Source organism: Sciurus carolinensis, chromosome 4 (genome assembly GCF_902686445.1).
Source record: "Sciurus carolinensis chromosome 4, mSciCar1.2, whole genome shotgun sequence".
NCBI lineage: Eukaryota > Metazoa > Chordata > Mammalia > Rodentia > Sciuridae > Sciurus > Sciurus carolinensis.
Window position 1 is genome coordinate 168,291,877 of NC_062216.1, and position 16,453 is coordinate 168,308,329.

General features: G+C 39.1%; 1 protein-coding gene across 1 annotated transcript in view; it reads right to left on the minus strand.

The window, feature by feature from the left end:
* Positions 1–1,317: 1,317 nt before the first annotated feature.
* Enthd1 (ENTH domain containing 1) overlaps positions 1,318–16,453 on the minus strand; it is a 116,707-nt gene continuing 101,571 nt past the window's right edge. Inside the window, 3 exon segments of the mRNA XM_047551786.1 lie at positions 1,318–2,007; positions 14,903–15,211; positions 15,214–15,261. Of these exon segments, the coding sequence (XP_047407742.1) occupies positions 1,403–2,007; positions 14,903–15,211; positions 15,214–15,261 (962 nt within the window). The 3' untranslated portion in view covers positions 1,318–1,402.

Genomic DNA, 16,453 nt, shown 5'->3' on the forward strand with positions numbered 1-16,453 from the left:
GGTATCATCTTGAATTTTAGTTTCTCTGTCCTATGCCTTGACTGCATCCTTGACTCCTTGAATCCCAAAGCTAATCCTGCTCACCTTCATGATGCCCTCCCCATTTCTTAAGTATCAGCTCCTCTCTGGATGCTTGCGATATCTTTCTAAGTGGTTTACTTGCCTCACTCCCTGTCCCTTGCACCACTTCCCCTGCCAAAGCCAGGGATCATTTAGAATATATATCATAGCATGTCATTGTGTACCCTAAACCCACTATAATTCTTAATTCACAGAAGGTCAAATCTTCAAGAGCCCATATCATCTGGTACCATGCCTGCTCTTTGCTCTATGACCCCAAATCTCCTAATACTGTCCCCCTGTTCACTTCACTCCAGCCACTCTGGGATCCTTGCCACATATCCTCCCATCATCTTGGGGTCTTTGCACTGCTGGTTCCCACGATGCCTGACCTGATATGCATGATGAAAACCAGTTTCTGTGTTACTGGGAGAAGGACCCAGGCATTAGTATAGTCTAAAAATATTCCATGTTTCTTTAAAATGATCAGGGATTATTTTAGCCTTGAGTTGGTAATTGTTGATGGGAACGCAGGGCCTATTGCACTATTGTTTCAAATATTAGACAAAATCAAAGCTTCTGTGGTGATTCTAATGTGCAGCAGGGTTGGGAATCACTAGTCTAGAATCCCCAAACTAGGTCATTTTGTCATAAATAATTGAGACATTTCTATTTGAAATACTGTCTTAATGAATTAAAAAGATATACATAAGGTGAAAAAAATCAAATTTATTTTCTGAACTAGAAGAAGAAAAAAGTACGTGCTTGAATTCACTTTGAAATGTATATTAACCACAAGGACCTGTCCCACATCCTACTTTTCTCAACTTAGCTCTCAACACTGTGACATCTGAAAGAAGAAAAGGGAGCTTTCTGGCCCTTGGTTTGTAGGACTTGAAACTTGCAAGGGAACATGTGGAAGGTATGCTCCAAATCCGGGCCTCCCAGGTCACAGCAGAGGTGTGGTAACAGTGGAGCTCAGACAGCTGGATAAGGGGAGGCTTCTGACCACTCACTTATCCAAAAGCTCTTAAAGAGTTATTTTCACTTTGAAGTCTTGCCACAACTTTCCCTAATGCTTACCTAATTTTGAGGTAAAGAAATTCTTTTCAGTTTCAAATGAACTAGTATCTAAATCTGAAATTATCCAAGTGACTTCTTTCTCTTGAAAAAATAAATGACCCAAATGAATTTATTGGTTTGAAAGATACTTGTTAATAAACCCAGCAAGGAAAAATTAAACCATTCCTTTTTGCCCATGGTAATGGGAATCTAGAAAATGCTAACATAAATTTTTGATACATGGAACCACCGAGTTCTATCAAAATGTCAGTTGAAATGATTAGATTTGATCTGAACTGCCCTCAGAAGACTGTGGGTCCTGCAGAGATCTGCTGGTTTGCAGCCCACCCCCACTCATGCTCATGAGATGGCTACTGATGACACTGAGTTCTTGTATCACCATGCTCAGATCTTCGTGAAGTCTAACTACTGCCCCTTTAACCTCCCCCAGAAGAACTTTAATGGAATTGTTTGCTTCGGGGTCCTCAGGCAAGTCTGTGGTTGGCTGAAAACCAGAACTGGGCACAGAGGGGAAGTGGTCTACATTTTGGGCAGAAAACTCTACCCAGTTACTGCTGGAAATAGGTTTTGTCTTCTTTTTAGCAGAATCAGAATTATCTGGAAGGATGTCCAGTAGATGGAGGTTGTCATTTTCCTCTTCATTGGGAAACAGTGCACCCCTGGGAGCAGAATGGTGTTGGGCCTTGGCTGTCTTGTCTTTATGTTGCAGGGGGGCAGAAGGTGACTGCTGGTGGGACCAAGTCCAGAAGGAAGATCCAGGCAAGTTTGGGGGTACGCAATGAACTGACTTCTCTGGAGGGCCCAAGTCAGGAGGTGACGTGGATAAAGTAGAAAAGGAAGATGTTCCCTCAGAGGTAGTTGGAACTAAAATGCATAAATGAGAAAGATATGTAATATACAAACAGGAGTAATAGCTAGAATAATTCTATAATGCCAAAGCCTACCTAGAAAGTCTCAGTATAAACTACTTAGAATTTCAAATGTTAAATATTCATATAAGCCTTAAAAATCCAAAGCAGGGAACTGAGAAATTCTACTATGTATGTATGTATGTATTGTTGGGATAGATACAATAATACCATGGAAATAAACATAAATAGAATTATCAACATTCGTCTTGACGAATCCTGCCCAACACATTTTTATACAACTGTAAACTTCATCAGAGAAGGTACTAAACCTCTTTCACTGACTGACAGCATTTTAAGCGGCTATTAAAGTAGGAAGTGTAAAAAAGTTGGAACTTAGCCCTTCATCTTTTTTACCCCTGCAGAGATGATGGTGGCAAAATGAACTACCAGCTACTATAAGTATACAAAATTTAGAGAAATTAATCTTTTTCTCTTATGGTCAAATATAGTCAAGACTGGAATCCAACCTATTTGATATCCAGAATACTTTCACACACAGAAATGGTAATTTTCCTCATCAGGAAACTATAAGAAACAAATATTCTCAAACTGTTTTCCATAAAATTAAAGATTTGAGAAAAAGTTGACTTCCTTTCATGCAAAATCATGTTAGATGCTTCCTCTTACATTTCATTATAAATCCTTATTTCCCAAACCATTCTGAGACACAGTGTGTTCCTTAAGATGTTGGACATTTTGTGAAAACAGGGCTTCCTAGTCCAACAGGACTGAGTTCTTGCACATTGTGACTCCCGTGAGGAGATTAACAATGTCCATTAGCACGTTTAAAATTCTGAGAACTCTCCAGTATCTTACTCAAGTGTTTCCTAAACATTCCTAAACACAACTTTTTCTTCTTGCAAAATCTATTTGCACGCCTTTATAGATACATGGTACAAACTGGCAGAATCTGTTTCTCAAGTCTTTGCTACTCACTCTGAACCTGTTACTTTAAAAAGACTTCTTCACTGCACATCATAGAACAGGGAAACAGACGCTCACCTCCTAGCACACATGATTATCTTTATTATTTTATTCATATTCATGTCTCTGCTAAACTAAATTGAAACTCTATAAAAATATGGTCAGGGCAGGTGGCTTACTCTCTATTTATTTGCCATTTTCAAAGCACTCCATGGCCCATCTCCATTTCTCACGCAAAATGCCAGTCATAAGAAACTTTTTCGGGGATGAAACAAGTATTCTCAGCTGGAGTAGCAGCGGGACACAAGAAGGAAGCAGGAACTTCATCAGCGCCTGGTCAAGACAAGCCAGGCACACTTAGGAATCTAGGTCAGGCTAATCCAGCAGACGTTCTGTCCTTGGGTTAAAAAGACGCTTCGAGCCAGTGGGCATGTCAGTGAGGGACGTCTCAAGTACGCGTGTCCTGAGTCACACCGCTGCACGGTGCACTGAGTGTGCTTTGTGTCCAGATCGCAGCTGTCACCTGTGCTGGCTCCCTGCTCCGTGTACCCCATGTCTTTCTCGTTCTCCTTGAGCCTAATTGCAGAGGAGCATGAGCTCTAGGAGTCACTGAAAAGGATGCACGAGAGGCAAAGGCCGGGGACCTTGCCCGTCTGAAAGTGTCTGCCCACCTAACAAAGAATCCCAGGGCAGAAATCCTTTGCTTTCAGAATCCTGAAGGCCACACTTCATCATCATCTTCTTCCCAGCGTTGCTCTTCAGGAGTTGGAATGTTCTAGTTCTGATTTTGTGTCTAAATCCCTTTGTCTCTGAGGTGTCAGGGAATCTCCTCTGTGTGGCTGGGTTCTGAGGCCCCAGGGCTGTGCCCGGGAGTGAGACGATTTTCATTCACTGAGGGCAAGTGGTGGTGGGACTTTCAACTGGCAACTCGTTTCCTTCAGCTTCAAAAAAATTTTCTTCAATAATTTAATCGCACTTATTTTCTCTGTTCTTTCTGAACCTCCTCTTGTTTGACGTCAGACCTCTGAAACTGGTCTAATTTTCCTATTTTTTTCTTTCCTGTTTTCCCTACCTTTGTTTCTTTGCTCCACTTTCTTGGAGATTTTTGTCAACTTTAGCTTCCAATCCCACCACTGAGTTTTTCATTTCTGCTATTATATTTTTAATTTCCAAGACCTATTTTTTTCCTCAGAAATTCTTATAACCCCCTGCTCATGTTTTATGGATAAACCACATTTTATCTCTTTAAGGACATAAAGGTAAGTTTTTTTAAAAAGTCTCGCTTTCTCTTCATAGCATATCTTGCTTCCTCCGAGTTACTTTTCTGTTTGGCCTCACTGTGCCGTGGGAGGCTGTTTCAGATGTCCGGCACTTTTACGAACAATAAAGGGTTAAGCAGCTGAAAGGGAGCTTGGAGAAAGAGCGAGGAGCCTGGGGAAGGGCCACTGCGCTGGTTACTTGCTGGGGAACTACTACTGTCAGCACCTTTGGTTCTTTCCTCCAAGGTCAGTTGGGTTCTTCTGAGAGAACTTCTTCCTCCTGGAGGTAAAGGTCCAGCCACCAGAGTGCATGGAACCAGGAGGGAGGAGGGGCCAAGGCTCAGCACCCAGTTGGCTTGGGGCCACTTGCTCCTGAGGTTTGGTCATGGTACCCTCGCCCTCAGCTGCCCCTAGCATCTCTCACTTCATGGACTCTCTCCAGACTGCCAGCAGCTGGATGGGTGATAGGTATTCAGGGTAATCATTCACCTCTTTGACAAGGTCGCGTCTAAGGATTTAACTGCTTTTCAAATAAATGTTTTCTAATTCTCTTTATTTAGCACCTGCTATGGTTTGAATGTGATTTCTCTCCCACAGATTCAGGTGCTGGAAGCGTGATCCCCAGTGTGTTGATGTTAAAAGGGGGTAGAACCTTTAAGAGGTGGGGCCTAGTGGGAGGTGGTCAGGTCATGGGCAACGCTGCCCTTGGAGGGGATTAATGTGGTTCTCATAGGACCCAGGTCAGTTCCAGAAGAGTGAGTTGTTATGAAAGAGAAAGGCTGACCCCAGAATTCTTCTCTGGCTTCTTGTCTCAGTATGTTATCTTTCCCTTTCACATGTGTCCCTGCAACGATCCCATCCATCGTGTTGTAAAGTTGCCAAGGGGACTGTACCAGAGTCAAGCAGATGCTGGTGCTGCGCTCTTAAGTATTCTAAACTGTGAGCTAAATAAACCTTTTTTATTGATAAAGTATCCAGCCTTAAGTATTTTGTTATATCAACAGAACACAGACTAATAAAGCACTGATGTGGAATAGGATATATAATACCATTTTAAATATAAGGCAAAGGAATCTCAAAAGAGGCTAGAAATATTTCCCAAGATCACAAGACTAAAAAGAAGTAGAAACAGGATTCCAATACAAGTAACTCTTAAAGTGTATGATCTTAACCAGTAGACTCAACTTCCATACCATTCTACTATCTTAGTATTATTTTTACTCTAATAGAGAATTATGTTAAATTCTGGATGTAAAATTTATAAGGCAGGCAACCAGGATGATGAGTGCACTTGACATCCTATTCATAAGGAATGGTTGGCAGATTCACTAATCCTTATACGAAGCAGAATGTGGGAGAAAGAATGACAGACTATGTTGGAAGAGAGTTGCAAAACCTTAGCAATACTTCTGTTTATCCTATTGTGCCTGTTAGAACTGTGATCAACAGATAAAAGGTATAGGAAAACAGGTTTTAGTCCAATTTTTATAAAAGAAAGCTTTCTAATCATCATGGTTTTTCATGCATGAAGCATGCTGCTTTGAGAAATGGTGTTTCTTGACACAGAGTTCACATGCAGACTGAATGACTCTGCAGGGTATTTCACGCATTAGGTGGCAGACCTATATGTCCTTGAATAGACCGCAAGATTCTAGGAACTAAAACATTTTTGCTGGGCACCGTGGTGCATGCCTGTCATCCCAGCAGCTCGGGAGGCTGAGGCAGGAGGATTGTGAGTTCAAAGCCATCCTCAGCAAAAGCAAGGTGCTAAGCAACTCAGTAAGACCCTGTCTCTGAATAAAATTCAAAATAGGGCTGGGGATGTGGCTCTGAGTTCAATCCCTGGTTCCCCCTCAAAATAAATTAAAAAAAAATATTTGCTAGAGTACCAAAAAACTTCTAGAAATAGGAGAACTTTCATTCACTCTGGTCAGAAAGAATTGAAGAAGAAACTTCTAAAACGTAGGTCAAGAGGACAATATTTGAGCTAAATATTAATATAGTGCTATTGTTATGGTTTGGATGTGAGGTGTCCCCCAAAAGCTTATATGTGAGACAATGCAGGACGGTTCAGAGGAGAAATGATTGAGTTGTAAGAATCTTAACCCAATCAGTGAATTAATCCCTGATGGGATTAATTGAAATGGTCAGGTGTGGCTGGAGGAGACGAATTGGGGTGTGGCTATGGGGTATATATTTTATATCTGGGGAATGGAGATTCTCTCTGCTTCCTGATGATGTGAGCAGTTTCCCTCTGCCACGCTCTTCTGCCATGATGTTCTGCCTCACCTGGAGCCCTGAGGAATGGAGCCAGTCTTCTCTGGACTAAGACCTCTGAACCTGTGAGGCCTCAAATAAGCCTTTCCTCCTTTAACATTGTTCTAGTCCGATCCTTTAGTCACAGCAGTGGAAAAGCTGACTAAAACAGATGTATACATGCTACAACTAAAAACCCTGGTATTTAACTTTATGTCAGTGGTTCTGGAATGTAGCAGTGGCATCTGGGAACTTGTTTGAAATGAGGTTTTGTATCTCAGACCTACAAAAATAGACACTGAGGCCTGGGTTCAGAAACCTGAATTTTAACCAGCCTCCAGGTCTCTGAGGCTGAACTTGGAGAACCACTGTTTTCCACTCTGGGTTCGCCTTTCTCTTCCTTCGTGGTCACAACTACTGCCTGAATGGCTTGGCCTCGTCTGTACTTCTGCAGCTCGATTCCCAGGCTGCAGCTCGCTCGTGCTTCTGAAGCCACTTGTCTCTAATTGCTGCACACCAATTTACTTTTGTTTCCAAACACTCCATGGCTGCAACCCACATGTCACACTGCTCTCAGGATGCATCTCTGCACCATTTGGTCCCCCTTCCCTGCCTCCTGCAGAAGTGTCCTGGGCATCTTGCTAAACTTCATCCTTTTCATGGAGTCCACTCAACAGTGGACACGCAGCAAATACCGCAAGTAAGAAGCAAGGATGCTGCATTTTACCATCTCCCCGTGCAACGTCCGCAGGCCTGCTGCCGCGCCGGCTGGAGGATGGCACTGAGCAATTCGTTCCAAATGCTGATGTGTTAGCTTTGACTTTTAAATAATATTGGACCGATTAAGATATTACAGTGTTAGATTTAAAGGGCATTTAGAAGAACTGTGCTCCAAAACTGAAACAATGAATAAACTTATAGAATTATTTAAAAACCCTTGTTTGCTGTAAATATAAAGTTTTTTGAACACAACAAGCTCCTGGCTGGAAAAATACTTTAAACAGTTCACTGTACAATAGAGGGCTTTTAAAAATTCCCCAATTAATCTCTTTCAGTGTTCTAGCTGAATGCAATGACTATCAAGTTAAGTATAATACCAATTATTCTAATTTTGTTCTGTGGCTAAAAATGTAACATTGTACATAAATGTTCACCACAGAATTATTTATAATGCTACAAAGTGGAAACAAGCCCAATTTCCATCAGTTGATAATGGATAAACGAAATGTGTAGGTGTGGACAATGGACATAAAAATGAGTGAAGTACTGAGATATTCTGTGGTATGGATGAACTTCATAGTATGCTTAGCAAAGGAAACCAGACAAAAAGGCCAGAGTGCATGAATGACTGCATTCATGAAATGACAGCACAGGCATAACAGAAACAAGAAGTAGATTGGTGGTTGCCATGAGTTGGGGGGAGGGGAACAGGTATGGGGAGTGACTGTCAATAATGGTGTAGGACCTTTTGAGGTGATGAAAATATTCTGAAATTACTGGTGATGACTGCACAATTCTAAAAATACACCAAAAATACTAAATTATACAGCTTAAATGGGTGCATCTTATAGAATGTGATTTAGATCTCAATTTTGTAAAAAGTGTAACATCTAATAATTTTAATATTACAAATAAGCTACATAAGAGGAATAGATTAAAGAAGCTTCTAAATCACTTATGTCAAATTTTTATTGGGAAAAATGGATTATTGGATTGAAGATGAGTTTTCTCACTTATCTACAAAGTCAATTTGGTTTCTACATTAAAAAAAGCTGGCATCTTTTTCCTAGTGTGCTGGCAGGCAGGAGTCCCTGGGGTGGGACTGAAGCTGCCTGCCCCCCTGCTCTGTAGGTGCTTCCTGGCCAGTCTGGCCAGCAGCTGAGCCTTAGTTGGTACACCACAGAATGGTTTTCTACCCATCTCCTCCTTTCTTCTAGGAAAACTGTTAATTGTTCTGGCTGTGGAGCCTTTTCCAGATGCAAATGAAGAGCCTGGCTGACAGGTCTTTTGTGTGTGCATAATGTTTGGTTTCTTTCACTAGCAAGGGTGAACTGAAAAAGAGCTACAGGCACAACTACCAGGAGACCATCCTGCAGAAGCACAGGAACACTCACACTGTCTCACGTGAGAGTACAGAACAGAGTTTATTCCCTCCAAAAAAACTGGAAAGCGTCAAGTGTAGACTGACTCACTTCCGTAGCTGAGGCTTCCGAGAATGTGATGGAAGTTGTTGTTTGCTACCACGTCTAGCTTCAGCACCTACTAGCTTCTTTTTTTTCCTTTTTAGTATAAAGTATCTAATGACTTAAAATAACAGCTTGAGCCAAAGACAAATAACTGAAATTGAGAAGAAGTAGTAGGCTGTCAAATGCAGTTGCGGCAGCAAGCCTGCTCCTGGGCATACTAGGTGACTGCCTTCCACAGTCTCCTTATATTTGAGATCCACTAAATATGACCAGGTCAGTGTTTTGAAAATTTTCCAGCTTAATGAGTTAATAATGTCAGACCTGGACCCTTCATATGAACAAATTACTTCTTAAGACAAAATCAAAAGATAGGCACTATTCTCTGCTCTCCATCATCCCAAGGGACGGTCCACAGAGTCTAGCCATCCATCCCAGCCTCATTGTTTCTTGAATTCTTCAACCACCATGACCTTCCATCACCTGGAGTCAGCACTCTGAAGCCTTGTTTTCCAGGGTGGCTTTCCTTCCGCTCACTTCCAGACCTGCAATTCCTTTTAATACATGTATACTTGGCCTTTCTGAGGCAACAGATCTGAAGATCATTTTATTTTCTCTCCCTCTATCAAGGCCACCTGGCTCTGCCTCCTTTCTTGCCCAGTCTAGATCCCCAATAGCTGTTACTTCAACCTCTTTCTTGCCCAAGCTGCTATGACTTCTGCCTCATCTGCTGACATGTAATCCAGGCCAAGCTTTTCTGTAAAGGACCAGGTAGAAAATATTTTGGGCTCTGTGGGCCATTACGGTCTCTGTTGCAACTACTGTCCTCAATTTTGCCCTTGTAGCACAAAAGTCGCAGAAGATGACTTAGCCAAACAACAATATGGGCAGTGGTCAGCTTTGGTCCACAGACTAGTTGACCAACCCTGTCCTAAGCGTCTGTGATTTGAATACCAGCCTCCTCGTTCCTAGGCCCAGGCTTCTTGGCACTCCTAGAGAAGAGCAAAGAACTCTGCAAACCATGAGGCGCAAGTTACTGCCCTCAGCCCATTGGTCTCACCAGCTCCTTCTCCCGTTTTCTACAGCAGTTATTCTAAATTTTCGCCACTCATTCCATGGCTTCTGTGCCACTCCAAACCTCTCAGGATCGGCAGATGACTTCCACTCCAAACCTCTCAGGATCGGCAGATGACTTCTGACAATAAGAAACTGAGGCCCTTAATTACAGTACAGGGCACATAAATGCATCTTAATTTTCAAAAACAAAAAATAACAATCAATCCCTTCCCTCACATCTGATACATCCCTCTCCTCCTTCTTTACAGGTTCTTGAGATGAGGTAGATCCTTCTCTTTGGTTCTCAACTCCAGCCCTTCTTGCGCAGGTCATGCTTCACCAGGACCCCTAGCTATTTCCCTCTACCTCATCCTCTGTGGTCAAAGTATAGGCTACATTTCCAATTATAGATTTTTTTTTAATCAATTTCTAGTTTACTTCCATTGTGGTTAAAGAACATATACTTTAATATTATAATCTTTTGAAACATATTTACCTTTTTTCTGTAAAATGACTATTTTAATTTGTTCTTTTTAGATACACATGACAGTAGAATTATCTTGACATACCATGCATACGTGGAGTATAACTTCCCATTCCTGTGGTTGTACATGATGTGGAGTTACACTGGTCGTGTATTCATATATGAACATAGGAAAGTGATATCCAATTCATCCTACTGTCTTTCCTCTTCCCATCTCCCTCCCTTCCCTTCATTCCCCTTTGTCTAATCTTCCCTCCCCCACCGGGTCTTATGGTGTGTTAGCATCCTTATTACCTTTTTTTTATGATGCAGTACATGATCTTTCAGTGAACGTTCATTTTGCATTTGAAAAAGAATGTACCCCGCAGTGGTTGGATGTAGTGTTTTATAGATGTCAAAGAAGTTATTAACAATTTTAGTAGTGTTATTCATTTTCCTATGTTACAGATTTTTGTGTCTAATTGTTCTCTCAATTTCTGAAAGGGTTAAAAATCTTTAATTATGATTGTGGATTTGACTACTTCTCTCTATAATTCTGTCAGTTTTAAGGCTGTTATTGGGTACGTATGCACTCAGTTTCCACATATTACTGATGTGCTTGGCTTGTCAACATGAAACAACTCCTTTTTACCTTTAGCAATAATCCTTGTCTTGAAGTCTCTTTTGTCTGATGTTAACATAGTCACTCTTGCTTTCTCGTGCTGCTTGCATAGTGTATAAATTTTAATCCTTTTACTTTCAGTCAATTTATGTGTTTGTATTTAAAGTACTTCCCCTACAGAGAGCATATAGTTGGGTCTCACTTTTCTATCAAGACTGAAAGTATTTTTCTTTTAATTAGCTATTTATTCCACTTACATTTAATATGATTATTAAAATGGTTAGGTTTAGGTCTTCTATTTTATATTTGCTTTCTATTTGTCTGCTTTTCAGTTCCTCTTTTCCTTCTCTCTTTTCTGTTAATCAAATATATTTTTAGTATTCCATATTAATTCCTCAATAGGAACTTAGCTATTCTATCTTTTCTTTCTTAAAAAAGTGTGATTAAATATGCATGTTTAACTTATATCATGAATCACAGCTAATATTGTATTATTTTAAACTCCCCCATTCTTTGTGCAATGTTGTTAAGTCATATCTACATGTTTTAAATCCCAAAATACAGTAGTATAATTTTTGCTTTAAACAGTTTTATGTACTTTTTATATTTATCCATATATTTATCATTTATATTGCTTATCATTTTTATTTGTAGATACAAGTTACTATTCAATATAATTTCCTATTTTTCTGAAAATTTTCCATATTATTTTTTGTAGTGTGGATTCCATGATCATTAGTTAAGTTCTCATTTATTTACATATGTCATTTCTTCACCTAACTTCATCCTTTTGCTAGATACAGAATTCCAGGTGAATAGATTTTGTCTTTTAACATTGTAAGAAGGCTTTTCATTATGTCCTGGTATGTATGACTTATGATGAAGAGTCAGGCATCATACATATTGTTCTTTATATGTAGTAGCACATTTTTTTATTACTGCTTTTGAGATTTTACCTCTGGAATTCAACTGTTCAGTTGTAATGTGCCTGTGTATAGTTTTCTTTGTATATATCCTGCTTGAGTGTTTTGAATCTGAAATTTTGTTTCTTCCACAAATTTGGGAAGTTTTGGTCATTATCTCTTCAAATAAATTTTCTGCCCATATCTATTTTTTTTCTGGAACTCCAATTACACCAGTGTCAGACTGCTTGATATTGTCCCATTAGACTCTGAGTCTCTGTTTATTTTTAAAAATTTCTCCTTTCTATTTTCAGATTAGATAATTCCTATTGCTCTATCTTCCAATTCACTTATTCTTTCTTCCTTCATTTCCAATTTGCTGTTAGGCATCTCCAGCAAATTTTAAATTTTAATTATTTATTTTTCATTTCTAGAACATCCCTTTGGTTCTTTAAAAGTAGTTTCTGTCTGAGATTCCCTTGTCTGTTCATTTATTGTGAGTACGGTAAGTCCCTGAATACATTTTTTCAAAATATTTTTTAGTTGTAGTTGTACCTTTATTTTATTTATTTATCTTTATGTGGTTCTGAGGATCAAACCCAGTGCTTTACACATGCTAGTCAAGCGCTCTACTACTGAGCTACATCCCCAGTCCCTGGATACATTTTTAATAGCTGCTTTATGAGCTTGACTGCTAATTACAATATCTGAATCATCAAAAGGTCAGTTTCTATTGACTTTGTATATCTTCATTACAAATCATGTTCTCCTAACTCTTCAAAAGTCTAGTGATTTTTAAATTTTATACTGGACATTTGGACATACTGTAGAGTCTCTTGCTTCTGTGACAGTCTTTCTGAAGAATGATTTTTGTTCTAGTAAAAAAATAACTTGGCTGGATTCATCAAACTGTCACCTTCTCAGTTCTTCTAGGTTCCTGCAGGCTTGTTTATTTAGTCAGACTCACTGGGTTCCCCCTCCATGTGTAGTTTAGTCAAGGATTGGGCAGAATACATACACAATTTATGGGGATCACCAGGTCTGAGCCTCCTTCCCTTTTAGGATTTCCTTCATAACTGGCCAGCTTCTCTGCCAGCACTGAACTCTCTCTTTTAATATCATAGGTCATATAAACTGCAAAGGACCCTCAGGGTCTTAACTTCAGCTACTGTTTTTCAGCTCTAATATTTTCATCTTTTTAAAAACAGATACTAGTAATCTGAAGAAATTCTCAAACGTTTTCAGTTTTCTTGATCATATTAATCATCATTATTTTAAAGTAGCTACCTTATAACTTTAGAATATAGATTATCTATGGATCTGTTTCTGTTGTGTTTTTCTCCCATATTTCTGGTGATTTGTTCGTTTCCTGTTATACCTGGTATTGTTGAATGCCAAAATATTTTTCATGAAAGATTATAGAAGCTCTTAAGAAAGGGATTGTCTTCCAGAAAGCAGATGGAATATGAGTCAATCACTGCTATAGCTGAAGTCAGATTTTACTATTTGTGAGGGCTGTCTTATTTCTGGTTTGTCCTTACTGCTAGAGTGTAGTTCTGATTTTCTTAAGTATAGCTTGTCAAAGGTACTAATTGAAAACATGGAGTATTAACCAGGGTGCCTCCATTTGGCATATCCTGAATTCTAATCTCTGTCTCCTCGCATCATAAGATGATCAGAATCTCCACTTGGTTTCTAAGAAGTGGTTTCACATTACTTTTTTTTTGGCATCTCTTCTAGAACATATGCATCTTAACAGTAGGCAATCACACAAAAGCGTTTAGATTTTTCTGTGATTCCCTATTCTCTAGAATACGGGTCTCTTCAGACCCTGACAACTGAGAAGCCCCAAACTCCAATTCTGTCACCCAGACCCAATGAGACTGGGGAAAACCCTGGCCGGGGACCCAAGGTGGGATGGGGACTAGGGTGAATGTAGAATTCCTCTCAATGTCCTTCCCTTGAGATCTTGACCCATTATATATATTTTCTTTCTTGGTTGTCTTCTGAGGACTTACACTAGCTTTTACTAATTTTCCAGTGTTTAAAGTTAATTTTAGTGGCAGGGTTAGACTAATACTATCCTATTTCATTATAGCCAGAAGCAAAAGTCATCCTTGCTAACTGGTTTTAGAGGACTCTTGCTAAATTTTATTAACTGCATATGGTACAGACAGTAGCCAAAAAGGTACTTTAAACTATCTATTTGTAGTATTCATGAAAGTAATGAACCAAAAGTAACACCTTCCCAGAAGACAGTCATGCATATAGGAGATCACAGATATCATAATCAGTACTAACTGGTTTCCATATCAACAGTTTCAGCAAAAAAGTTTATTTGGTGACAATTAAGAATAGTGTTTACTACTGTTAGGCTATTCAATACCAAAATGTTCTTGAAGAATCTTTAGAATCTAGGAGAATCTTTATTATTCAATGACCTTATTAGAAACAAGGTAAAAATCTTTAACCTCAACATGGTAACTTCCATTATTTGTATTTATATGTACTTCTGATCTGTGTTTGAGTCAGTTTAAAAGATTTATATTGAAAGCTTTGAATTTATATGAGATGGTAATCATTATAGTCTTAGTCTTTGAAAAATGCATGAGCAAACAAATTATTCTTTTGCTAATTAACTTTATAAAAGAAAGTATAATTGTATATTGCAGGATTTAATAACTGAGAGCCAACAACCTGGCATCCCAACTGCCTCTGTCCTTCATCACTCAGTCTAAACAATATCGCAACCCTCTCACTGTTTTGTACAGTCAGGAAAAGGATAATATCTCTTATACCTTTACAAAAAGGCCTTTTAAAAAAGTGTGCCATACATATACACTGTAACCAATTCTTTTACATGTAGTCTCTTAATAAGTGACCTAAATATCCAATGGGAAGTTCTTGGTTAATGCTAGTTCTTTCTAATTTGGTTTATACCAAAATTACTCAGAATTTATGGAAATATAGCCAAATACTTGTAACCCACAAAGATAAATTATCTACTAGCCCTTTAATAAGAGGGGTATTTTTCCAACTGAGACGGATGTTTACAGTATTTATATTTTAGTATCACTGATGAAGAGTGAAAGGAGGGAACAAAAAAGGAGGCAAAAGGAGAGAAAGGTAAAAGAATGCTTCACAAGGAGAGCTTCGAAAAGCCGTGTTTGCTGGTGGACTCACCCCATGTGGTTGGGGTCTTGAGGTCTGCATCATGCTTCTGAATGACGCTGGCCTGCACTGGTTTCTGAAGGTCCTTGTTGATTACAATCTCCTTTGCGGGGTGACATGTTTTGAATGAGGGAGAGACATAGAGTGTCTCTACAGAGGACTGGTCATAGAAAGTAGAGTCTGACTTTGATATCCTTTCATTGGGACTGATAAACTCTTCTTTACTCGATGACCAAAATGCTGGCAAAGCCGCCTGCCGTGTTTGCAGGGGGTTCTCTGCTATAGTACTTGTAATGGTATTCTCTGATTTCTTGTCCAACTCACATTTGTCTGCAGAGATGGGCTTTTTTCTGAGGGAGTAGGTACAGCATCTATAAAGTAACAAATAAGAACTATAATCAAAAAATAAAACTGAAAATACTCTGTTTAAGATCCATTGCAGTTTTAATAAATAGGGTTTTTAATGACATAACAGAATTCTTCCCTATTTAGTCCTTCTGTTTTCTTACTATGCTTCTATGTTCTATTTAAAGCACATCCAAGCTATAATTGATGCCTTAGTCATTTGGTGGCTGCCTTCTCCCTCTCCTCACTAAAACACAAGGCAAGGAGAGCTTCAAATAACTTGTCTTTAAATATTTCTCCCTTCACCCACTTATCTGTCTCCGAAACCACCATATTTTTAGTACCTTCAAACTTTCATCTTTTACAAGATAAACTAGTGAAAATTTGCCATATCTTACTGGCCTATCCTTATAGAACCCTCAGCTACAAAAAAGCCTTTTCCCCTGGAATAAGAAATGTCTTCTTCTCCCTGTGTCTACAGGGAGCCCATTAAAGAAACTCAGTACTTTAGGCAGCAGCATAATTTTAACAAATCCTTTGTCCATATGGAAGAAAAATCTTTCAGAGGTGTTGTGACAATTACTAAAATGTAAGTTCTGCAAGGTCAGGAATCTTTATCCATTTTAGTTATTAATGCCACAAAGCACCTAGAATACAGCATGAAATAGAACAGACACAAGCAATTGATTACAAATAGAACAGACTGAAGAAATTATAAGAAACTAAAACTTAAGTTAGACCTGGTCAAGGAATGTCTACTGAATCTATGAATTATAGACCTGGCCTGAATATCTAGATGCAAACTGTTATCAATACTCAGTTCCAGGTCTTGCTCTCAAATACTTTCATCTGAACCTAGGTAAGAAAGAAAATTATTTTGAAGAGACTGAGTTCATGAAATTAGAAGCATAACTAGGTGAGAGAGGGCAAAAGGAAGACCATATCATTTGAAGATCCCAGAAGGGAAGAGAATGCAGAAACATGTAATCACTATTGATCGAATCTCACACTGTACACTGCAACACACTTCATAATGCACATTATAGGCGCTCGTCATCACTTTCAGGCTCTGGGATATTAAAGAAGAGAACATTTTCTTTGACACTAAAAGCCTTTCCTCCCTCTTTCACCATTTGGAGGTTAGGAAAAAACTGCTGGTGTATCCCAAGTATTAGACAATTCAAGAAACGTATTGCTACCTCTACTAGGAACTCCTTT